Below are 26,765 nucleotides of genomic sequence, written 5' to 3'. Positions count from 1 at the left end.
TCTTTGATTTTTTTTTGTTCACGTTGTTCCATTGTTTAAAAAAAAAAAAGTGTTTAAGCGTGTCCCACCAAATGCACTTGATACAATGTCTAATATAATATATACGTATGTTGTAAACGACGGACGGTAATGATGTGTAGAGGAAATTTTCAAAATATTTTCTCAATAATAACAGAAGAGAAATAGCGCCTGCTAATAAATACTAAGCCCTTAAGAAATTTTTTTACAAATAATTAAAAAAAAAAGAACTAAGAAGGGTCGAACATTTATTGATTTTGCGTTTCTTTTGATTAAATTACTATATCTGAAGAGCTAGAAATAATAATGACCATAAAACTACTGTATACTGCACCGTCTGCACTTCGAACACACCTAGCGATTTATATTATTTTTACAAATGTACATTGTTAACATACTTTGATTTGGTATAAACTTTAAAGCGTGGATCGTATAAGTGTATGTGCAGGATAGGTGGAGAGTGTACTATATTTATAACAAGTGTGTGAAAACGTAAAATTAAATGAGAAAGGTTTGCGTTTAATAGAATAAGGCATTATATTACATCATAGTAAATGTATCTCGATGATAATAGTTATCGCCCTAATACTTTTTCGACAGTGGACTACACGTCAATTTCACCAACTAACCGCACAATATTTCAAGTTGTGAACGATAACGGTAAAAGGTGTCGCACAGCCAAAATTATAAAATTAGTTTGAAACATGTTTCATATATTATTATTATATTCATCGCTTTAGGAGGTTTCTGGTTAGAAATAGTTCAAGCCTCCCGTTGACTTTCAAGAGTGTGGTTAAGTTCCACGTGCAGTAGGTACCTACCCACATCTTTTGGGCGCAATCTAATTTTGAATGAACAAGTTGTCCAAGTTATTTTAATAACATACTAAAATATATTTTACAATATTTAGAAATGAAATGAGTTAAATTCAATGATAATAAAATTAAATTTATAATATCATCGAAAAAAATTACATTAATTTCACTAAAATTTAAAAAAATAATATTAAAAATGATTTAATAAATTAAAAGTTAGAATTTTACGAAGTCACATATTATGCGTATTCACATACATGGTTATTCCGAATCTCGTGCATTTAACACTGCTCTTTTTTTTAAATGATCGATTTGTGCAGAATATATTTAATTTTGATATATATTTTCTTTTAATACTATAAGAAATGACGGAGTGTTTTTTTCAGCAAATCAACTAAGATCATAATTAATTTTCAAAATCATATTTTTACACTTTAATTACTACTATAGTTTTGTCGTGATATTTGTACCTGTTTTCTCTCCGCAGTAAAAAAAAATGATACCTTTCAATATCAGCTGTTACATGTTAAAAAATTAATTCTAAACATTTTGTGATCGAAGCTACTTGACCGAATATGTCTATTCTATAAGTAGACATTTGCTGTAGAAATAAAATGTATTTTTAAGAAAGATTTATTTTTTAATATAGTGTGTCAACTTTAAAAATAAAGCACATGTCACTTAAATGGAACAATCGTTTCGTACTAGATCTATGTAATAAGAATTTGAAACCAAATAGTGATTTAAAATGGCTATTATTTTCTTCTCATTGTTCAACATTTGAATTATGCGCGTTTTCTCAACTTCCATTAAGTATGTATTATGGAGGTATCTACATTATATAAATTAGTTTTAATGAATTTCGGACTTTTTCTTCAGGTTAAACTATCGGCCCGAAAAACGATGGCCATCGTTGAAATCCTCGAATAAGCTTCTGCCACGGCAAGAAATAAATAACATTATGTACGTAAACCACATCGGTCCAGCGGTGGCTAAATCCTATGATCGTTCACCTATTTATATATATACGGTCATCGTCGATAAAACTATCCTTTCCTAGTCGTTTTTTTACGATTTATATTCTTGATATTTCTATACCAGTCGATATTATACGGTCTATATATTATACTATTTATACTACACGTCGTATTACGACATATAAGTATTTGTGATTGTTTGTGTGCGTATCTATTTTTTTTCATCCGCCTTTTCCCACTGCACGAGATTTGTGTGTAGTTGTCGTCTCGCACACAATATGTGGACATTTACGACCAGCGTTGGGCGGGGTGGCAAGACCAACAGGAAAGAATATCGCTTTAATGTTTTTATTCTGATTGTAAGGGCGGTGAAAACTATACTATTTACACGCACGCACACTCTCGGGTAATAGGTATACCATTTGAAAGGGGAGATGGTGGCGGTGAGTCGAAGAAATCTTTGAATATATATATATATACACATCCAATGCGAATCGCGGTGCGGCACGGCACGAAGGGTGTGAGCTTTGGCGACACATGTTATGTTTTCACCGTCTTTAGGATCATAAAATCTACGTTTCCGGTACAGTCATCCTCTCTTCCGGTGTCTCCTACTACCCTTCCCATCGCCCCACCAAGACCTTTACGAATACGATAACGACATGGAGAATTTTTACGCAAAACCCACACCTTATATGCATTTGCTCGTTTATAGTCCTCTCCACGTCCACCTCTAACGCGCCAGGCACACCTTTCCCTAATCTTACCCTTTATAATAGCACCGTTTTCGATCGTTTCCTTCGTAATATATAAATATATAACTACTGCAGTTTACTTACTCGCAGTATTTCGACGTAAAACGATTTTCCTTTTACATTGATATTGGTATTGGAAAAAGTTCCGAATTTGAGAAAAATGGCAAAATATAATTGGTCAAAACTATTATAATCATTAATTCCTACCAAGTATTAATTGAACATTTACATGTTATACATAATTGCATTATATTAATTTGAAATTAATATTATTTTTTTTAATCGAACGATACTATCACTATTTAAGTGATTAAATTTAAATATTCAAACAGATTATTTCTGTTGTAAATATTTATTGTTACCATTTTTTAAGTTTTTACTTTTTTGAATGACATTGCATATTTTTAATTTCGTATTCTAAAACGGAATATTAATCAAAGTTGTTCAATCTATAAATATCAAATTTCGAACAAATAAGGAGCTTAGAATAATGGAGTAGTAGATCAACACTGAGAGTCTCTTGTACGTATCATTCTACTCCGCTAATCTAAACTTTAAATACATATAACTAATTACCTACTCATTTAAAATTTAATCATTATGTATAAAATATACTCTGAAAAATATTCTACATTGGAATATGAAATAAAAAATATATGCTATCATTTAAAAACCAAAGAATTAAAAATTATATTGTAAATATTGTAAAATATACAATTTTTATTTTTTTTTACAAAAATATTATTTGGAAATTACATCAAGTTATGTAAACAAAATATTTTCAAAAAAGTTAGAATTTTTCATAATGAGTGTAGCCAATTTCACGGATCACCTTGCACATAGTATAAGGTAAAAGTAACAAATATTGTTTATTTGAAAAATATTTATTTTATTTATTTACTTCTATCACTCTATTTTTTCTCTTTCTCCATTACAAAATTATTAATTAAAATGTACCTACATAATAAACAACTTTTGAATCACAGCAAAAATAATTAAAAAAATTAAAAAATAGCTACTTATTTTTCTACAATATACCCAGTACAAAAATTGCAATCACTTTAATTTATATTTCTTACTTCATTCTACATTCAACATCTAACAAATGTCATCAAGAGATCGCGAGTAGAATATATTCAGTAAAATAAATAACATTTTTAATTTAATAGATGTTTCGAAGAACATAAAAAAATGTACTCAATAATGGAGAAAATCTGATACTGACAGATACTCTCATCACAAGAATTCTATTCAAAATAACTCGTATTCAATAACGCGATCGTGGAATCTTAATAGAAATCGTAACCACTAAAGCTTGAGCTATTGATTTTTGCATATTATCAAAGGCGTTATTTTGGTGTTGTTTTTTTCAATTGGTCCCAGTGAGTCAATTTTAATATTTTGACCTAAAATTGTTGTGCCAATTATCTTAATTATTAGATTCAAAAACATATTCAAAATAAAATAATATCAATACATATACGATACATGTATAGGTACCTATAATATTTTGATCATTAATTTATTCAAAACTCAAAAGTTCTACAATGTTCTTCAAACGTTCGTAACCTCAATCTGGAATCTTTTTATATTTTGACAGAATAATATCGATTGGACGTGATTAAAGTTTACGACATACGTAAAATAGAACACTCTATGTATGAAGTGAGAAATTATCTTGAGGCTCTCTTTAACAATATAGATATAATAATAAGGGTTCGTAGGATACACGTAATATTTTGTTTTATGATAAAAATCAAATCATTGTATAGATTCAACACCGGGAATTAAGTTTTTACTAAAATCAAGTAAATTGAGTAAATTGTTTAATTTATATTACAATTTTTAATACTTATTTAATTTAACTAATTGAAAAGTTAGATTATAAATTATCATAATTTAGAATAAAATAAATATACACTGTACATATAAGAAATACCTATGTATATATAGGTAATACATAAAAAGTAGAAAAATTAATACATTTTAGAAAAAACACACAATATTGCTGCTTTAATTATTTGTTTTGATAATTTTTAAATCTTCCCAGAACTAAAAATTATAAAGATTACAATTAAACAATACGTCTATTTTAAACTCATATATCATAAAAATAATAAATAATAAAAAATACAAAAATTAAAAACCATTTGAACAAAAAATATTTTTAGTTTATAATATTAATCAGAATCAGAGATTTTTTAATTTTACTTCTTCGTAATAAACGTGACATTATTTATAAAAACTTCATTAATTTTATATTTTAAACACGATTACAATAGGAAACGTTCTCGAAAAAGTACACACTGAATTTAAGTTGTAGTCAAAACAATTTTTTCTTTTAGATTTATTTATTAGTAATAAACAATCTATACAAGTAATGTACTATAAGATTATGTGTTAAGAAAATACAGGACGTGAGAAATTGAATAAGAAGCCACCCACTGGCAACACTTAACATGAATTATTTATATATATATATTTTAATTGTTGATGGTTGAAATTGTATATTATACATATAATATGTATATAGTATATTTTAATTTGGTAATTGTAGGAGGTCACGACACTATTTCCTTTTTAACTTGCGCCTTGGATTTCCTGAGAGAGTCAGAGAGGAGAGGTTTTTAATAAAAGAATTTTGGTAGGATAGAAGTCGAATGCGGAAGCGCAAGTAAAAGGATTGAGCTTCTTCATTGATGGTTTTCATGTGAAAATCATTATGTAATGTTACGTTTGAGACGTGTGGTGGTGCATTGGAGAGTCGACGAAGAGCTAGGTTTTGGAATACTTGGATTTTATTGGTATTGGATTTTTTTTGCTGAGCCCCAGAACTGAATGCCATAAGTCCAAATAGGTTTCAGGAGGGTTTTGTAAATTAGAAGTTTGACTTTTAGATTGATATTATTATTTTTCAATATTAGAGGACTGAGGATGCACATATGGGCATTGAAAATTTTAAAATTTAAATAGATAAATATTATTTTGTATCATAGGACTTTTAGAGAATCCTTGTCATAAATGTTTTAAACAGTCATTAATAACAGGCTATTCCGTGGTGTAACAGCAAGTATCGTATTAAAAATACCTTTCACAATGAAAAATAATCAAAATATAAGTCTTAAAAATAAACCAAAATGAACATTTTCCATAGCCTATTTTGACCTATGATAATATTAAAATTTAAAATATAAGTGTTAGGTACATCTAACATAGCCCGCTATGTACATCACAGTTCATAGTGACTTCAAAGCCATTACTCATCTTATGCTCTCCTACTTTACGTATACCTACTCCAAATAATTTCAACTCCTTTCTCTCTCAAAAGTCTCATACCGTAATAAATTCCAACCACTCTTCCACAATATATCCCAAGACCATATTCATTCCTTTTATAGCCTGCTCATTAAATAGAAACATAAAATATATAATGTAAAACTTTGAGAGAAATGTAATTTTGTTAAACGCAAAGTTTAATTTCTGAAATTATCGTTATTTTAAATAGGAGGGAAGTATATACTATCAGTGGCTATATAGATACCTAGTTTATTCATTGAACTATTATTTAATATATTACTATATGCATAGACAATTTTCTGTATAAAATGGTGTAAGATTTAACTACGAAAATAATTTGACTAGGCATAAAAATTCATCATAACCATTATTATATTTTTTTTTAATTTAAATAATATCGTAATAATTAATGTGTACTATGATGTTTTGTCTAATCACATCAACATTGTTATTCAAGATTTTCTAAAACAATTGGTTTTTAGTTTTTACATTAAAAATGTATTTAAATTTTATTTCTAAATTATTTTTATTTGTTTAATATTATTTTTGATATATTATTTATTATTTGATTATTCATTTTAAAATAAATATATAATCTGTATGCATAAATAAGTCATTTACGCTGTTAATAATAATATTAAAAAAAAAAATTTTAAAAAATATTATAACTATTATTATGAAAAAGCTAATCATTTATATTATCAACTGTTTTTAATTTTATCACTAGGTGGTGATCTCATGCCCAACACCAAGTACAAAATGTCGGAGACTCCCATAAACGAATATTCATTGCAAATGGACCTGACCATAACAAACCTTGAACCCAAAGACTTTGGTAGCTATCTGTGTATAGCTAAAAACGCTTTGGGTATAGCCGAAGGATCCATAAGGCTTCAAGGTGTGTTGAAATATCAAACTTTTACCATTTACGATATCGTGTATTTTATCGTATAGTATAAATTTAATGTGTCCTTTGAACACATTGAATCATTGATACCAATACCTATAAAATAATTTAATTTATAGCACCTAAACGTATTTTTCCATTTCACGTGTTTTCAATTATATATTAAATTATTATTTAACCCTATTAGCACTGACGAACATAAAAAAACAACATATTTATTTAAATCATATGTAACAATTAATAACTACGAACATTTATAAATATACGAAATATTCAGATATTATAACTATTATCAATAGATAACGTACGTTGAAAATCAAACTGTTAATTTACTACTGTTAACTATTAATATACACTATTATATTATTTAAAAATATGTAGTACACATTGTTCCTCATACCTAAGTATTTAATACTGAAACCAAAAAAATATATAAACACAATTTTTTTTATTTACAATTTAAATTCAAATTTGGATGATATTAAATATTTAAACTTTTGTTATTTTGTTTTAATTCAGAAATATTTTTCATCGGGATTTAAAGTTTAACGTAAATTACTATAATTTTATACTGAATAACATGATTAAAACATTTAAGTTAATTTTATGCTATTACTAATTTATACCATAAACCCATTCTATGTCAAGTCACTCTTGACTTAAAAGCTAATAAAATTAATGTATACTTTAAACATAATAATACTTATACTATAATAATAATTAAATATTAATAATAAAATAAATCCATTGTTTTAGACAAAAATTAATTTAACCAACCATAGTATTAATAATGAAATAAACTGAAATAACATAAATATAAATTTATAATAAGATATAATTGGTAATATATACTGCTAATAACGCCTTCGCTTTACAATTTTTTATCACTGAATTGAGATTTAAGAATTTTAATGACTTCTATAAATTGATTCACTTAACACTTACTATTTAAAATGGTAACCTTTTCCCGCATTTTTATTTAATTTAATTTATAATATTGGATTTATAGTTTAAGATTGAATTATTAAGTCTACTTTTATAGTATACTTTATGTATTACTATACATTTTTAATTAGTATTCACCAATATTATTTTGAATCATTTAAATTAAACTTTATTTTTACATTAAAAATGACACTTTCTAATTGAGATTAAGTAGACATTTTTCAACTTTACATTTCAAATTGCATATTGTTTTTAAATGACAATAGCTTTCAATAATGATTGGATATTGTTCTAAAGTTCTTCAACTTTAATTAATGCATTCAATTTCCTTAAGATATCTTTATTTTAATAAAAGTCAGTTGATGTTATTAAATCAGAAACTAGTATACAATAAATATCAAAAATGAAAAACCCATTAAATCTTATTATTCTTTGAGATTAGTTTTCTTTATATAATTAATAATTCAAACACTCGAATGGTTAAAATATGCAACATAAAAAAAAGGTAGGCAAGTGCTGTGCGGTAGGTGTCGAGTGGGTCGCTGTAATGGATGTGTTAAATTCAAATTCAATGATATATCATTGTATACGAAAAACAATTCTGAACGGAGACGGTCTGTCAGCCTATATCACAGAGCATATTAATTCATGATATGTTTTTAATATTGCTTTTAAAGTAATTTATTTTAGTGTTAATATTACAGTAGATTAATTTCATTTTTTATTCTGGAAATATTACATTTATTATGTTATTAGTATTTAATTACTATAAAAATGTAATACATACATATATTATTGTTATTAACTTTTAAATCAATACCACCTTACCGTAAAATAATGGTATAAAAATAAATATAAGCTTAAAATGTATTTCCATGGTTTAAAAATTTCATTGTTATAGCAAAATTTATAAAATACGTACAAGTTTTAAGACCACACGAATAATATTTTTAGATTTTAACAAAATAATTAACATTTTATTCATTGTTAAAATATGTAAATTTATCCAAATTTGAACTTAGAGTATACAAGTATATATAAAAAATTATATTTTTATACACCTTAAGAATAATTACTTATGTTAGATTTTATTAAGGAGGAATATGTATACCTACTTTAATTCATCTAATTAACCGGTAAAATGTTTTGTTTGTTATAAATAGAAAAATCTGTAAGGAATTTATTTAATTTTCAAATTTCAAGTATAAATACATTTTTTTTATGAATTCCTAATTTTGAAATAATTTGCAAGTATTCGCAATCTTAACGAATTTTAACAAAATCTTAACTTTAAACTTTATAAAAAAATATTTTGACCGTATTTTTGATATTTTTCAATTGGAAAATGATCGAGAAGAACCTTCATTTACATTTTCAAGTATTTTACCCTGTGATAAATTTGTACCGACATTTATAGAAGAAATAACTAATAAAATGTAAAAATGCCAAATATCTATAAATAGCTAGAAATTTTTTGAAAACGCTATCATGCGTGGAAAATAATAAGATAAGCATTTGATATAAATTTCAAGTATCTACAGTTATTTCCTTTTGAAATATAACAATAAAATTAAATTGATTTTGTCAAACACTCTTTTGGTGTAAAAATTCCCGTTTTTCCCAGTTTTTGTTTTGAAAAGTACTAAAAATGTTTTTGCTTTAGACCTCCAAAGTATCCATTTTAATACCAAAATCCATTCTCAAAATTGAAAATCGAAGCATTTTTACTGCTCTAAAAGATAATGAAAGGCAGAAATAAAATAAAAATACACATATCGTTGTAAAACCAATATATTAATTGATAATCACAGAGTTTAAAATAAAAATTGAAGTCATCGAATATGAATTTATCATGAATTTCAATTACGGTAAATACATTTAAGCTTAAACAATCAATAATCATTTCATTCAATAGATCTTTTGTGTGACCACATATCGGTGTTAATGTTAAAAGAGCACTCCAGTACAATTTTCTTTTCAATCTTTCATGCATGTTATATTTATATAATTATTGCATTAAAATAGAAAATGATATTTTGTTGTCACCAGCTATTGTAATAGTACCTTTTATAATATGTTCATGTAACAATTACAAAAAATAATTATATTATATTATGTGTTTTGTCAAAAGATTTTTTTAATATTTTGGTTTATAAAGAAATATCAAAACTTATTCAATTATATCATATTTTAGGTATTTATAATAATTATCAATTGCTATTTTAAAAATAATTATATTTAGAATTTTGAATAAATACAAATAATACTATAACTTATAATAGCTATTTCAAAAGTTTAATCATTATGAGAAAAATACGTAGAAAGGTTAATTTTATGTATATGCACGTATGTAAGATAAATAAAAATATAAAAAATTTTTTGGTCTGCTTTCTTAACATCACAACTTTACTTTTTAATTTCTCTTTTGTCTCATCAAGTTTTGAATGACTTAATTACACAGTACTAAATATGGAGTAATCATTTTGTTTCTTTTACCTGCCAAACAGCAGTTATCACAGTACAATTTTATCTTCTAGGTATAAAATATTAATTATTTATTTTAATATTACGTGTGAGTGTGTGACATACGAATGCAGTAATATTCTACTGTATTGTTAATAATATTAATAATTTATTAATTACGTTATAAGTTAATTTACTTGATTTTAATATGATTTCTAATTTCTAAATGAAAAAATAAATAACAAAACGAGTATGTTTTTAAAAATGAATCGAAGATTGATTTTATTCTCTAACATAATTTTATCATTCAATATGGAATAAATCTTTTGAGCAATTTATTTATTCGTTGTATCTTAGTTTAAATTTATTATATTTCAGAAAAAAGATTTCATAACCAGTTTTAAATCAATGATAATCTATATAAAAAAAACTTAATTTAACCTAAAAACAGTAAACTGAATAATTTAAATTATTTATAATACTTAATATTTAATAATAATAAAACAATAACACATAATATAATAATATTATATACCTAAAACTAAATCAAAACATTTTATTTTATTAATCAATGAAGACTTTAATAATTTAAGCTGAATCATTTAAATGCCTTTTAATTATATCATGCGCAATAGTATTTTATAAAATACTATTATAATATGAAATTCTCATATTATTTTTTAGAACTGCGTTTGCCTAGTGCCCCAACCACTCCAGAACCGCCAGAACTGGAACCGGAAAAAGATGGTAACGGAGAGTCAGCAGATGAAGATGAAGAGAACTTGGTGCCTGTGGAGGGTGAAGCTACATCCAACGGTGACAATCGATCGTCGGACGACCAACAAAGACAACAGGAACAACAAAAGCAACTATCAGTATCCACAAAAAAACCTCTTCAGACTGTTCATGGAGTTAGAAATGGAGATGGTGGAGGTGGCAACGTCCGTCATGACAACAAACAAAGACATGGCTCTGTCAAGGGTTCCAGTTCCGGATATCCCGCTCGTTGGCTGTTAGTGCTGACCGCCATCGTCATAGTCATACTGTTTCGGTCGCCGACAGTATCTCGGTGGTGACGACTCTGCTAATGAGGAGACTGTTGTAGAACGCTTATCCAGTCAGTGTCCTCGACACTTAATAATTTTTGATCTAAGACAATAATCGGTTAATTTTTTTTAAACAATATTTTCTTATTTTTCACCCATGGACCGTTGTAATCGCATAATGTTTTTTCAAAATAAAAAACTCATCATATATATATATATATATACACGCATATACCTAATGCCAAAAATTTATATAATAATATATAACAATAACATACTAATTTACAATGTATAAATGGTTGACACACGTTATCATTGTAAAGTAAAATATATATTATAAAATGTAATATTATCAGGCCGGATTAAATAGAAATCAGAATGAGAGATGACACGTTCCTAGGGCCCACAAACGTAAGCATAATTATTCGTCAGCATAAACTTTTATCAAAAGGTTATTATTTATTAATATATTAAAATTAAATTCAAATGTTTTTCATATATATGGTGTCTAAATATGCACGTGATTCAACAAGTATGCTCCAACCCGTATTTTTTTCTACAATATCTAATGCAGTTATTGAAAATCTGATTTTTTTAAATTTTTAAATATAGGTACTTGAAAACCATATTTTCAAACCCTTCTGATTTTTTGTGTTTAAATCTAAATTAACTCAATAAAAAATTCTGTTTTTAAAATTATAACCTTCCTTTTAAATACTATATTATATTTACATTTTAAAAACTGAAAACTACTCAAACAATTTACAGTGATAAACTAATTCTTATTTGAAAAACAAAAATTTTAACCACCATAAAACATTCTTTAAGTAATACAAAGAGTTTAAATAATCTAGAAAATTACCTCAAGAATTTGTAAATATAATGTTTAAGTATATTTAAAAATTCAAAGAAATTAATTACTTTTTTAATGAAAATAGGGGAGAGCATGATTGGTGAATCACAGTGTATATAGATATATTTACATAAATTACAATTAATAAACTATTTAAATATGTATATGTATTTTTTTGTAAAAAATTGTAGTATTTTAGATTAAATTCAATGGCCATAATAGTTGATAACAATAAATTTATGTGAAAGAACTCAAATAAATCCTATACAATTTTAAAATATTTGTTAGGGATAGGACATTAGATTCATAGAAAATTATATCAATCTTCGGGTCTCCAGAAGACTATCCAAACTTGATCGTTGTTATACGTACTTGTGTTTTATAATATTTTAATAAGTCGTACCTATATTATAATACTCAGAATCAACTCAATTTATGTATTGTGAGTTATGACTATGATATTACATAGTTCGCTGAAAGAGCTGAACATTTAAATAACTTACTATAGACGCAAAATAAGCGATTGTCATTTTTAGAACATTTTAGTAATACATACCAACTGTTTATTATACGCTACATTTTAATCTATTAAATATTATGTGGTGATATATATATATATATACAGAGGTGCCAAAAAATAACTCTCTGATTTGTGAAACTAATAAAAACCAAACTAATCCAAATATCAAAAAATATTTTTATTTATAATTTGTACAAAAGGTGCTATTTTATAACAATTCTTTAAAAAAACTATGTTACTTAAATGACGGTACTCATTTCTAAATCTTTCTCACTAGTTGTGTATGACCACATGAGTTATTTTGGACATGATAACAATAACTTTCTGGGCTATTAACTTCTTTCGAGACTTCCAAATTTTGAGGATGATGATGAGGTACACTTGGATTTAAGATAGTTTTTAGAGAAAAAATTCACATTGAATCAAATCTGGTGTACATAGTGGATTTTAACAACCATTCAATGTCACCACATAATGAGACAATACAAAATATTTTTTGAAGAATATCGAGTGAACGATGTGCAATGTGTGATAAATACTAACAATAGCGTCAATAATGGTTTTTGTTGATTTAAATATAACTTATATATCTCCCACCTAATCCCAAACTACAACCTCATCAAAACCAGGGAGCTTTTTTTGTTACACCCTGTAAATATATATATTAAAATTAATATTTTTATTTGATCCTATTCTACGTTTAATACTTGTTACTGTATGTTCAAAAAGTTCCAGAATTTTATTTTGTTTTATAAATAAATGATATTTAAGTTACAGATTATCAGAACACAATATTATTTCCTCTATAACATTATACACTGTTTGCCGTTTTCGAGGCCACTTTGCGATGAATCATGTCACTCAATTATCTTTAAATGTTCTAATGACTTAATAGAAGACTATCCGACCTCCACATATTCTTAACCTTCGGTCAATACACTTTGCACAAACATATACCAGAAACTAAGGTTATTTGAACTTTATATTAAAATATAGTCAGCCAACACATAGTTAATCGTTTCCAATGAACTTGCGGTCTAACTTCTTTAAATCTCTTGAACTCTTCTCGAAAATATTTTATCTGAATAGGTTTACTTATTATTCGTTGTATACATTAGTGTAACTATGACCATTTAAATGCTACTTAAGTTTTACACGTACAGATATTAATTTTATTTTATTTACAATTCATCATGAAATTATTTCATTACTGTTTCAATATTATAATATTTTCGTACTAGAGGCCAATAAAATAATTTATTATGTTTCGGCTAAAAAATGACGGTACCTACACCGTAGTAAAAATTACCATTGTAATATTTAAAAAATAATAACACTATTACTAAATAATTCGTGGGAAATAAATAACTCGACATACTTCGGTTATTTTTAATGAATTTTTTATTAAATAAATCATAATATAAATGAATGTGATAAAAGTATATTTATAACCAGGGTTCGGATTTGAAGGCAATATAATCAATAAAAAAAACATTTAAAATGTGAAAAAAAGGGATTTAATTTATATAAAAAAGCAATTCAAAAATATATTACAAAATTTAATATACTAATTAGTTGGTATTAAAAAAAAAAAATTCACTACCATGCACACTTAGATAAGCTATTTTCAGTAAAACGTTGACGGTTTGGGCTCAAAATATTTTTATACACAGAAAATTATCTTTCTACGTTCACTGGCGTATTTTATACATAAACAATTATCTAAATTAAAATAACTATTTATTAAATCGTCATCGCCTGTTATTTCTCCATTCTAATTATTGTTAACTCATTCTAAATAATTTTAAAAATAACATCGACAATGATGCACTGTTTTCATAGCTCATCAATTTGTACCGTAGGCAAAAAAAAGGTAAAAAGGCATTTATAAGTAAAAAAAGCAAAAAAAAAATACATCCACTGTCTTAAATATTAAACGAAACCCATTTTTATATAAAAATTATTTTTCTATTATAATTATTAAAAAAAAGGCTTTTACTTTCAAATCCTAACCCTATTTATAACATATAATTTTTTCAATTCCGAGTATTCAAGTTTATTTAAATTAAAAATTCGTTAGTGGGTGTTAAATATTTACAATATTCACTCAAGAAGTGCTAATGATGAAATATGTACATGTTATTATTTCCATACGTATTACCTATTTATTTTTTATTATATTTCTGCTAGTATTTAGGAGTGTAGAAGTTCTAATACATATATATTCAAAAACATCCCGACTTTTGAATAACATTTAATAAAGGTATAAGAGTACCTTTAATATTAACTGTATTTGTTATCCAAAAAATTGAAATTTCGAAAAAATAATAATAAATTAAAAATAATTTAGTGAAATAAAATTACAAATAATTTTCATAAATCGTATTGTTATTAAAGTGATGTGTATAACAACGATATTGTCCCTAACGTTTTATTTTTAAGACCAAATTTGGCTAATATGTATCTTCCACAAAATACATTAATTGTCTGTATTTTCCGCAAGACCCATTGACTTTTAATCATTTAAAAATAATACGTTGCTATACAAAATTTTAAATCATAGACCATAGTGGCAAAAGATCTAAAAGCTATTCACAGAAAACGTATTAACCAAATTTATGTTTCAAAGCGAACAGACGATATCTACCCCGGTTACTCATAAAATAAACGTGTACCTATAATAATGTACACTGCAAGTTAATTGTAAGAATTTATTGAAGTGATATTACATTAAAGCAGTTTTCTGTTTCTACTATGATATATTATACTGTACAACATTACATGATTATTATTTCGTTATTTCATAAAAATGCCAAGTTTAACTAGAGATGTTTTTAATCCCCCGGTTGTGTCATACTATATATTGGTATAATAATTATTATATAACTATTACGTGATATCCAACACTCTCTAGCACGACAACGATAACGATTAAAAAACTCATGAAACAACGTGTCTTTTTCGAAAATCTATACACACTTCACCTACAGTATAACCATCTATACTATAATCACATTAACTCATCCGTCGCTCAACATTTACACGCTTAAAATATTCAAAAATATGCATTATTACGAGTATATATAGTAGGTACAGTACTAACCGATATTATATATCTTATTCACTCTTCTCTCAAAAATATATGGCCATATAGGTTCAGCAGCTTTTATCTTACACCTTCGTAGAGCTTTATCACCCTTTCACTCTATTACTCAAATCCAATATTTTCGTATTACTTTTAAGTTTGTCATCCATCTGAGTCACCTCTCTTCATAAAATGACTAAACCATTTTAACCTATTCTCCCTCATTTTGTCTACTTGTGTATAAAATTATAAATACGTATAGATACTACTTAATACCTATGAAGGTACTTTTAAAAATTATGATGAAAAACATAGATAACCAATAGGGTATGTCTGAACGACTAATTTATAAACGCTATTTTAATAATAAGTTCAATTACAAAAAAATAAGCTGTAGATGGCTTCTCATTTATTTTTGTTTATATATACTAATCATGAAATGTTGGAATTCGGCCCCAACGATCCCCCGCTGGATTACCAATGCATAAGATTAATGTAAAATTGTCAATAGGAACCTTCGTGAATTTTATATTATTGTCAATGAATAAATCATCATATAAAAATTTCTCCATTCACGTTTATTTATTACGATTTTATAAGCATCCAAAATACTTATTGTAAAAGTAACTTTTAAATACATATTGTATTTTGTTCAAAAATATTATAGTAATACTTATACACTTTTAATCGTTCGTCCAATTTGATGTTAGCTCAACGCTTAATATACGTGGAATAATAGGTATCGTGCTTCAGTCAAACGGTTTACTGACGTTTGGCTAAATTGATATGACATAAGTACTAGTGTACTTTTATACTGGTTATTGGTTAAAAAACAAAAGGTTCAAGCCTAAGAATATTATATTTTGAAATATTATAATACAACTGCTTCGTATGTAATAATATATTTATATTTGTACATAATACGCAAGTATACGAATAAAACATAATATTGTCTTCCATTAAGAAAAATAATTTTTGTTTTTTTTTTTTTTTGTGTGTAGAAACTGTAGATTATTTATGTTATAGGTACTTATTGAATATTTTATGCCTAGTTTAGTATAATCAGCTCGTGTATTCTAATTGTAAATTATAATACAATATTAATACCAAATGGTTGTTTGAAAGGAAAAAATAAGCGCTCAAACGATTTTTGTCATTTTATTTTTATTTTATTATACCCAATATATTGTTTAGTATTCGGTCTACAGTCCCAATCGTAATATGGAAACGCAAATTAAAAATAGTAAGTGTGATCATAGTTTCATTGGGTGATTCGTTACAGGACTCAGGATCATCACTAAACTGTACTGAATATTTTAGTTTGTAACTTGTATAGTATAGTAATAGTATTTGGTATATTCAATATGTTACATTCCTTAAATCTTGTATAGTATTATAATCGTTTATCATTAAGTTGTAATAATATATTATACGGTAATATTCAATACCAAACAAATATCTATTATTATATTGATTAACAACAATAACAATAGGTAATATCATATACTATTACCTCTATTGATGTATACACATGAAAATTATTATTATACGTATGTACATATATTATGTTGTTCCATTTGAATTTATTTTTTTATTAAATCGTATTGACTATTATGTGTATTATATTATATAATGTATAATAATAATAATAATAATAATAACACTATGTTATGTGATATTGTTCAAAATTTGAGTACACAAATTATTTTATGATTTAAAATAATATCTTTAACAACGTGACAATATTGTAAAGAAATATATATGTATTATACTATTATAATATGTTAATATACTTATTAGATTATCGTTATGTATACGAAACGACAGTATAAATGCGTTTTCAAGTCATTATTATAATATTAATGTTATTATATTGTATATTATTATTATTATTATCAATATTTTGTTGTTTATATTATCAGATCATTGTTTAAAATATTTGTCATTTGTTATCGTAATTATTATTATTTATCAATGTATAGTGGTCATTATTCAATTAATAAAATATAGTCAAATATTCATTTATGAACTATGAAGTACCTATAAACACACATGAAGTGAGAAACATTTTATACCTACTATGTATCTCACACTTAAGTATTTAAATAATTTAATAAAGAATATTGTATGTAGACATGTGGTATAAATGTATTATATCAACAAAACTCTATAAAAAAAAAAATCCATTGCAACAAAACTAGTTGCCTATTTATTTATGAAAATTAATTATATTATTAATTCTATAATAATGAATCGTTTAATTAATCTAATATCAATTTTTTTTTTTTTTTTTTTTGGATCCGTAAAATTATAATAAATTAAAAATACTATAAAATTTGTTCATACATTTTAAGGTACCTATAATATAATATTTATATATTAGGCATCTTGTGTATAACACCTACTTACTAGAATCTATGTGACTGACAATTTTTTTTCAAGTTAATAGTTTTTGATGTAACGAGTTGGATTTTATCATTTTTTGTTTTAAAAAATCCTGCAGTATAAACTATAAGTACATTAATTTAATTTATGACATTCACTCATTTTCTAGTACTTAAGTATTTTAGACTTCTATGTTATAAATTGTAATATATTTTATAATGAACATTTCATCTTCCAATTTCTATACCATGTTGATTGTTGATGAAACAATGAAGTAATAACTACATTAGTTTACTTTTTGACGCCGACTACCGAGTAATGAGTATCGGTTATTTATAGTCCATATTATAAATTATGCCAATAACGTTCCGACAGTCGATAGTTACTCAGAATCTCAGCCCATATCGTTTCCCCATCAACGCTTATCATCAGGCAACAGTCAGACATTAACTACTATATAACACATAATAATATAGTGTCGTAATGATCATTTATATTTTATTAATTATTACACACTCACTTATCGACACGTAAGCAAACGCTTTGCGTATACCAAATCCCTAAAAAGTAAAAAATTGTCTTACAAATGGTTTTAAACACATTATTACTTATTAGTTATTACAATAGCAAAGGATTTGACGTTTTCTAAGTTCTAAACTTTAACGATTTTAATAACTATATAAACTGCAACTAGTGGGTTAATTTAAAACTAAAACTACTTCAACAAGCAGATGCCAGTCGCCAGATACCGTTAAATGCGTGGATAGATGGCGATGGATGAGCGGATGACTGGCAATAGCCATTGAACCTTCTCTTCCAAGATTGTTTTTGTAACATGGAAAAGATTTCATCTATGCTTATATTATGACACCAGATTATCAAAAGATCTTCTCTACAAATTATTTTGTAATTCTGTATTCCATATTAAATTTAATCATATTATTGTCATCACAATTTACATTATTAATGTACCTAGATATTTTGAATTCACGGCAAGTATACCCCAACGACGAGAAATTCCCATTTGGTTGCTTATGCGTTATCTGTTGGTCACACTGTTTTTTAATGGATTTCGATCTATTTGCTATCAACTCTATACCAAGTATGCCCCAAGGCCTCTAAGATAAAAAATCTACAAATTACTATTTGGTTTTTGAATTTTGAAAAGCGTTTTGTTTTAAGTTTTATTTACGCTTTTTTTATATGATACTATGACAGAGGACATCGTTTATCAAAGCACTGGCACTAAATGTGCTCTTAGTTTTTGTAAAAACATTTATATGGAAACTGATGAAGAAGGTCAACTATTGTTTTTCAGTTTTCCTGAAGATCCAGTAAGGTAAAAAGTCATAGATACTATTATATTATACGAGAATGTTAGAATATTAGGAAATGCACTGCATTCAAGATACGTTTTCGAAGAGCATACTAGTTACCAAAGTGGTTTAATGCAATTAAGGTTGTTCTATCCTCACCACTAATAATTTAAGTTCATAGACATTATTTATCTTTTAATATCTATAATTAAACCATTGATTATAGAATTATATTCTATAATCAATGATTAAACTAATAATATAGAGTAATCACTTAAAAATACAATACGACTAATATTAACTATAATTACGATAATAAAAAAAAGGTAAATGATATTAAAATTAATTACAAAAAATTTGAAATTTAAATATTTTTCTTTTATATAGACCTTTAAATCGTACCCACAACCGCATAATATAACCATTATGGTAATCGGTAAACTACTTCCATCATTTATTCCGTTTATATTAGGTATAAGTTGATGTCCTATGGGTATTTTTATTTTTAACTATAAATATATTAATTATTTTCGGTAGACACTGAAATAGATAACAATATACTGGAATGCAGACTGGCCATGTATGGCCTAATGAGTAATGGTACGAAAAACAAACCGTCTCGAATGCCATTACCGCTTTCACTAAAGAACTAACAGTTAAATGTCCTGAAGATTAACATATATAAATAAAAAAAAGTAAAGATTTTACTTTTTAGTTGACATTTTTCTGGTATAAGTGAGCGTGAGCATATCGCGATAAATTCTGTACTACAATGTTTGTCTTGGTGTGAACTTTCAAGTGCAAAGTAAACTCTTACATTTTATTTAATGATGAGAATATTTAAACTACAAAAACAACCATGTTTACACTTAAACTATTTATCTACATTTGTATACGCATTTATAAAAATGTAATATTCATTAGTAAGAGCATAACTGAAAATCGGATGAACCAATTGGGCTCATTTTTTCATTAAGTATGAAAAAAAAGTAAAATAGTATGAATAAAATTTTACGGAAAAAAAAAATCAGAAAAATTCAGGAAAACTGAAATTGATTGTTATGATGATATTTTTGTATGAACTCGTGACCATGTGCATGCATTTGCTGAAATTTGGCAAACGCATAAAGTGCTGATGAATCATCTAATGGATCAATTATAGAATTAAAAAAATTGTTATTGGCTAAACAAAATTTACAATTTAAAAACGAAATGTTTTACTTTTTGTTCTACAATTTTAAGGAATAGGGAAATGTTTACGTGTTGCCTCTTTTTTACGGCGCTGTCTGCGCTCCAGTATTTGTTATCCATCTCGTTGGCGGTAATTATTATCTTTAAACATGATAACAATGCGGCAATCGTTAACATTCGTAGATAATATTATGTTCTTTAGTATAAACAACACACTTATCACTTATCATGAAAATGTACTTCAAATTCAAATATTTCAATATTTGTCTGATGTTTATATCTACTATTAAGTCAGGGAAAATTAACGTTTGAAAATTAAAGTATAATAATGGCGCATCATTGTCGTCACAATTGTAATAAGTTGTCAAATCGCGACAACTGGCACAGTTGATATTCTCAAGGAAGCAACCATAGTAAGACCTGAGGTATTCCTAGGTGACAACTTTATAAACAAACTTAACAACAAAATATAGACCATTAACTCCGCTTTATTGTAAGTGAATAATTAATTAAACTTATTACAGGCTTTTGTTGCATAGTTAAAATTAGTTAATTAAAAAGCAAGGGTAATTGAGTATAATAGGTCATATCAAAGTAGTTTTTGAGATTATTTTATTGTGAATTAGAGTGCATATTATTTGAGATTATTACTATTAATTATTAAAAGGTGTGCATGAGATAATATTATATTTGAAAATTAAATGTGTATTTTATATTTTTATGGATAACAGAAAAAAAAGTACATCTCTTTTGAAAAAAGTTAATCCATCAACAGAATCAAGTGTAGAATTTGAAACATGGGTATTAAATGTAACACAGCAATTGATAAACCTTAGCAGCCCAGTTAAAGCTCATTTAGAAGTCCAAACTCTAATAGAAGTTCTAGTTTATTAAGCATAAAAAAAGAACTAGATAAAGTTGTAGTTACTTACAGTGAGTCTACATTAAAATATCAACACTAAATGTTAAGTTTTGATAGAAAATTGTATAAAAAAAAAAATTGCAGTGACACTTAGATTTAAGATGCATAAAAAATAATATATCTATGTACAAGAGAAGATTATACTTACTTGTTTGTAAATCTATATCATATGGCAATAGATTTAGTTGAGGAAAAACATGTAGCTATGTTAATTTAATATATAATAACTAGATTATCCAGTGAAGTATTAGAAATTGTTAAATTTAAAAGTGTAAGTTTGTGGCTATGTATGAAAAGTTACTTAATAGGTGTATTTGATGATTAAAGCATTGCACCATCCTTACAAATTCAATTAAATTCTATCAAAATAATATTATATTATAAATGATTATGCATGCATACAGCTAAAGAACCAGATAATAAAGCTAAAGTAATACTTAAGTTATTAAAAGGACAGACATAAATAATATTTATAAAAATATGGATATGTCTTACAAAAACAATTATTAAAACTTCAAGCTTGTAACCCAAAAACTCTTAAAGTAGCAAAACAGCAAAATCTGTACAAACAAGATTTAACTCAGACTGAATATTTTAAGTATAACCGTGATAATGCAAATAAAGATAATAAAAATAGTTTCTAATATGTTTAACTAAGAAAAAAAACTTATGTTCTGTACCAATACTTAAATATCCAGAATTGAACAAAACTTTCATGTTAACTACAAATGCAAGTAATAAAGCTTTAGAAATAGTATTATAGGTAGAAATTTACCAATTTCTTACTCATTGTGATCAATGAATAAAAGTGAAAGCAAATATTCTATAACCAAATTAGAACGTTAAGTTATTTTTGTTAATTTTTGGTGTAGAACAATTCAGACTATATTTATATATATAGCATTAATGAACTTTAAACAATTGCCTAAAGAAAATAATCTTACAAAGATTACTACAATGAATTAGAATAGAATAGAATAAGGTCAATAATGTTAAAGTACTTATGATGCAGAACATAAAAAGTATTTTTCTAAATCAGCCAGATCTAATGAGACCACTACTATAATAACTTGTGCCAAATATAAATCTGCAGGAGACGTCAAATCTATCTACAACTTATCTTCAACAATATCTGTACATTAAGGACAAGGAACCTGAAGTGGTCTTTTAAAATGGTACCACAGGTATAAAAATAATAAAGAAATTATGATTAATGGGTATATTAAGATTTTTAAGTATAACATTAAATTAATAGATATCAATGGCCCAAGGAATTTACTATCTACCTAATATTTACTGATAATTAGTTTTAATAATATTTGTAATTATTTATAGATGTGCTATTTGGGTTGAAAACTGTGATTCAAAATATTTGCCAAATGTAGACCTTCAAAATTTGAATAAAAAATATAAATTGTGTTCATTGCATTTTGAAGACCGAATGTTCAATTTTCAAAAGAATAGACTCTTATCTAATGCAGTACCAACATTATTTAAAAGTTAGTTTGAAAGATTCATTTTATGATTTAAAATAATAATTTTATTATATATTATTGATTGTAAATCCTGTGTTTTTAGATAAACTCCCAGTAATAACATCAGTTACATCTCAAGATGCTTATAAAACCATTACAATAAATGACAGCAAAATCCCACCAGCTATACCAATTGATGCTACAACATCTAGTTCAAAATATGGTATATGTTTTGTAAAATTAATTTTTTTAATAATACTTTATTCAACTTAAATATTCACTGGATAGCAAACATAAACTTATTGTATTTCGAGTATACTTCCCCCATTTTCAGTTTGATGGCATTGCCTCAATTCTCTCCTACCATAACTCAGCCTTTTATTAAACTACATCACATATTTATGATTGTGAATCAATTATAATAGTGATAATAAATGATCATTTCTGAACTGTAAATTTGGAAGAACAGATAATGTTTGCTTGTCATTCATGTATGTACAAACTGGTGTATTCTTTAGTTGAATAGAGTATAGCTGTGGTTCCCAACCTGGGGAGCGCGCCCCCCTTGGAGGCATACACACATTGCTGGGGAGGCACAAGCAGTCATCACAAAGTAAAATTTTTATTTATCAAATTTTATTATATTTAAAATTCCACTATAATACTATATTATTTACAATTATTTATATTTTATAATTACTATCATCAATAAAATCTTTCCAAATATTATATAGTTTATTTGTAAAATGTAAAGTAAACAAAAAAAATTATAATTTTTTCAATTTATGGGGGGGGGGAGAGATTTTTGAAAATCTACAAAGGGGGTATAGAATAAATAAGGTTAGGAACCACTGGAGTTAGGTAATTAAATATAATTAATTGGAATAAGTAATGTTAATAATTATTTAGATACATATGTGCACAAAAGTAATTATGTGCCAGCAGCTATTGGGCTTGTAAAAAATTCAGTAAGTCTTCAAACTCCAGCTTACTTATCAGCCAAATCTCCACGAAAACTCAAACTTAAGAAGCAACTATCTGAAGAAATTAATTTAAAGAAGCAATTAGAAAAAACTGTCATTGAGTTGAAAAAACAATTAGAAAAAACAAATTCAGAAGATAATTGTCTCAAATTGTGTGAAATGTATTTACCTTCAACAATGTATTTGTTGGTAAAAAATTACTTGATAAACAAAAATAAAACACCAAATGGTCAACGACATCTTAATGAAATAGTACAATTTGCACATACAATTCATCATCTTGGACCCAAAACTTATCATTTCCTCCAAAAACATTTTACCCTTCCTCATATGCGTACTTTAAGGAAAAGAAATGTTCAAAATATTGACAAAAATGTTCAAAATATAGTTCAAAATGACCATAGATACAGTAAAATTTAATAGTATTAAAAACTAATATTTTTACATTATAATCAAAGACTGAGTTGAGGTCAAACAAAAATACAATTTATGTAATGAATTTTCCTAATTAATATGTATGAATCAATTTTATACTAACTGCAATATAATTTATTTAGTTTTTAAATTATTTTTGTTTTGTTTTTAAATTGAATAAAGTTAAGTTGTAAATTTATTTAACTTACATTTTATTTGTTTTATGGGATACAGACTAAAATTTAACCATATTGTACAATGTGAAATACATAATATTTTTTAGGTAAGACTTTTATCTTATAGTATAATATCTTAAATTTTTCTTATAAATTGTATACTAAATTCGGTTATTTGATATTTGTCAACAATACGTATTAACAAATTATACTCTTTTCAAAATGAGATCAGTATTGAGCGATGACCTGTTTCTCAGACTAACAACACCCGTTTGTCGTTTGTCATCCCCACTTAGTAAACTATCTGTAAGCCATACCAGGTAATCCCGAAAAAAATATATTTATATTAATATTTACAAATTTAAAAAAACAATTATGATTAAATTGTAATTTCCTATTTTTCATCATAAAATTTGACACCGTTATTTTTCTTAATTTAAATTTATTCTTGGCTTAAAAACATCAAATAATTATTATCACCACCGAAATTTTTAGCAAGTGTTTATTTCGTGTATATATTTATGTTACGGGCAATGTATATACTTTGCCCGATGTTTTTGGGAAATTTATTAAAACACTACTTTTACCTTGCAGGGTTGTATTTTGACCGGTCCAAGTTACTATGCCCGTACCAAATTGGGCATTGTAACTTAAACTATAAACAAAACTTTCTATTTGAATACATTTTTTTTTTTAAGTGTTAAACAGTTAAAAAAAGTAGATTTAGTGAGGATAGCTACTTTTTTACTGTCAATTTAGTACGTATTATATTTTTGGAGTTATATACGCACTTTTATATTTATGTTTTATAAAGTAATTGTCACTAATTGATATGAGAATATAGTATAGAAGCAATGTTTGGATATAGTGCAAAAATTAGATTAAACGATGACTTTACATCAGATTGTACACCCAATATCAATAATTATTAATAAATTAAAAACTGAAGAAGATTTAGAAGCGGCTATAAAATTATGAATACTGGAAATCATTGTGCAGTTGATGAAACATTGATTGAAGGAAAAATAGATAATAGAATAAATAAAATAACTGCTGTAAGAACAGAGTTAGTTGTAAATTTAATAATTCAAGCGAATTGATTTATATTGCCCAATTTAGACTGGGTAATTCTATATAGACCGTGCAAAGTATAATTTTACCTACATAGTACATTACCCATCATAATCGGGCAGTAATGCAGTACCATAATACCCGAGCAATTAAAAACATTGCCTGACAGTCTACTTTGCTCGTAACTGGCTAATGGCCGTAACATATTATATTATATTAATTAATTTTTGACACACAATTATTTTAAAATTGTTATACTGAATAGTTTTTCTTACGCTGATTTACTAACGAACGTTTTTAACACTATATACCTAGTATTTCAGTTAATTCTGCAACTGAACTCAACTTATCATACTCATTAATAGATCAAAAAGGCTCAAATTTCTTGTTCGCACTAGACTTAGCAAATTATGTTTACGCAGCTTCATTGAAAAGATGCTATAATTCAATGCTTAATATAGTTGCTAAATATAATATAATTGCTAAACTATGCAGGTATCGGAATCCTGTAACAAAACGTTGTGCACTTCTATACAATAAGCAAAAATTGAGGAAGTGACCGATGATTTAGCTGGTCCATTAGAAAGAAGGACTAAAGTAACGTGTGCCACTAATAATTAAAAATGTAAATTTAATTATTGTGCTACCGGACCAAAATTCGAACGTTATATTGCGCATAGTAAAGCAGTTTCTGTTGGCCATTTCACCCGAAGTATAAGTTTATCATCAAGGCCGACTGAAGGCATGTGCGAGGAATGCATTCGTAGAGGGCGGCAATATAACCATCAATACTGAGTAGAGTATTTCATTGAACATGTTTTAAACTTAAAATTATTTAAAAACAGAATAATTAACTCCAAAAAATGTGGAATAGTTCGAAATAATGTAATTTCCTAAAATATCTCTTAATTTTTGCTTTATTAGTATTATTGTTTATTTTTATGAATTCATTACATGCGTTATGAATTTATGATATTTATTAGCATTGACTATAAATTACAAATAATCATTGATTTAAATAACTGTGTCACTTTCCCACTGAGGTCTGTATTAACTATATTAAATTATTATACACGTCTTTTCATTTGTAATAAGATTACTTTTTCGTTCGTCTTTACCAAGTAAATAATAAGATAATTATACTTTATACA

The 26,765-nt window shown here is 26.0% G+C and overlaps 2 protein-coding genes across 6 annotated transcripts in view; both read left to right on the top strand.

The window, feature by feature from the left end:
• LOC112599605 (lachesin-like) overlaps positions 1–11,419 on the top strand; it is a 180,558-nt gene extending 169,139 nt beyond the window's left edge. For all 5 annotated transcript variants that reach the window (XM_025346600.1, XM_025346584.1, XM_025346576.1 and 2 more), the window contains 2 exons: positions 6,590–6,760; positions 10,862–11,419. In XM_025346600.1, coding sequence (XP_025202385.1) covers positions 6,590–6,760; positions 10,862–11,253 — 563 coding nt within the window. In that variant the 3' untranslated portion in view covers positions 11,254–11,419. The remainder of the gene's footprint in view (positions 1–6,589; positions 6,761–10,861) is intronic.
• A 7,767-nt stretch (positions 11,420–19,186) lies between these two features.
• On the top strand, positions 19,187–24,423 carry LOC112599600. Its single transcript, XM_025346566.1, has 4 exons — positions 19,187–19,405; positions 22,831–22,994; positions 23,074–23,193; positions 23,880–24,423. Exons 1-4 carry the CDS (start codon positions 19,278–19,280, stop codon positions 24,371–24,373), a joined length of 906 nt encoding a protein of 301 aa, XP_025202351.1. The 5' UTR covers positions 19,187–19,277; the 3' UTR covers positions 24,374–24,423.
• The last annotated feature ends 2,342 nt before the right edge of the window (positions 24,424–26,765 follow it).

The sequence above is a fragment of the Melanaphis sacchari genome, unplaced genomic scaffold, assembly GCF_002803265.2.
Source record: "Melanaphis sacchari strain LSU unplaced genomic scaffold, SCAv2.0 Contig0_pilon_pilon, whole genome shotgun sequence".
In the NCBI taxonomy this organism is placed as follows: Eukaryota; Metazoa; Arthropoda; class Insecta; order Hemiptera; family Aphididae; genus Melanaphis; species Melanaphis sacchari.
This window is presented reverse-complemented; position numbering and strand designations above follow the sequence as displayed.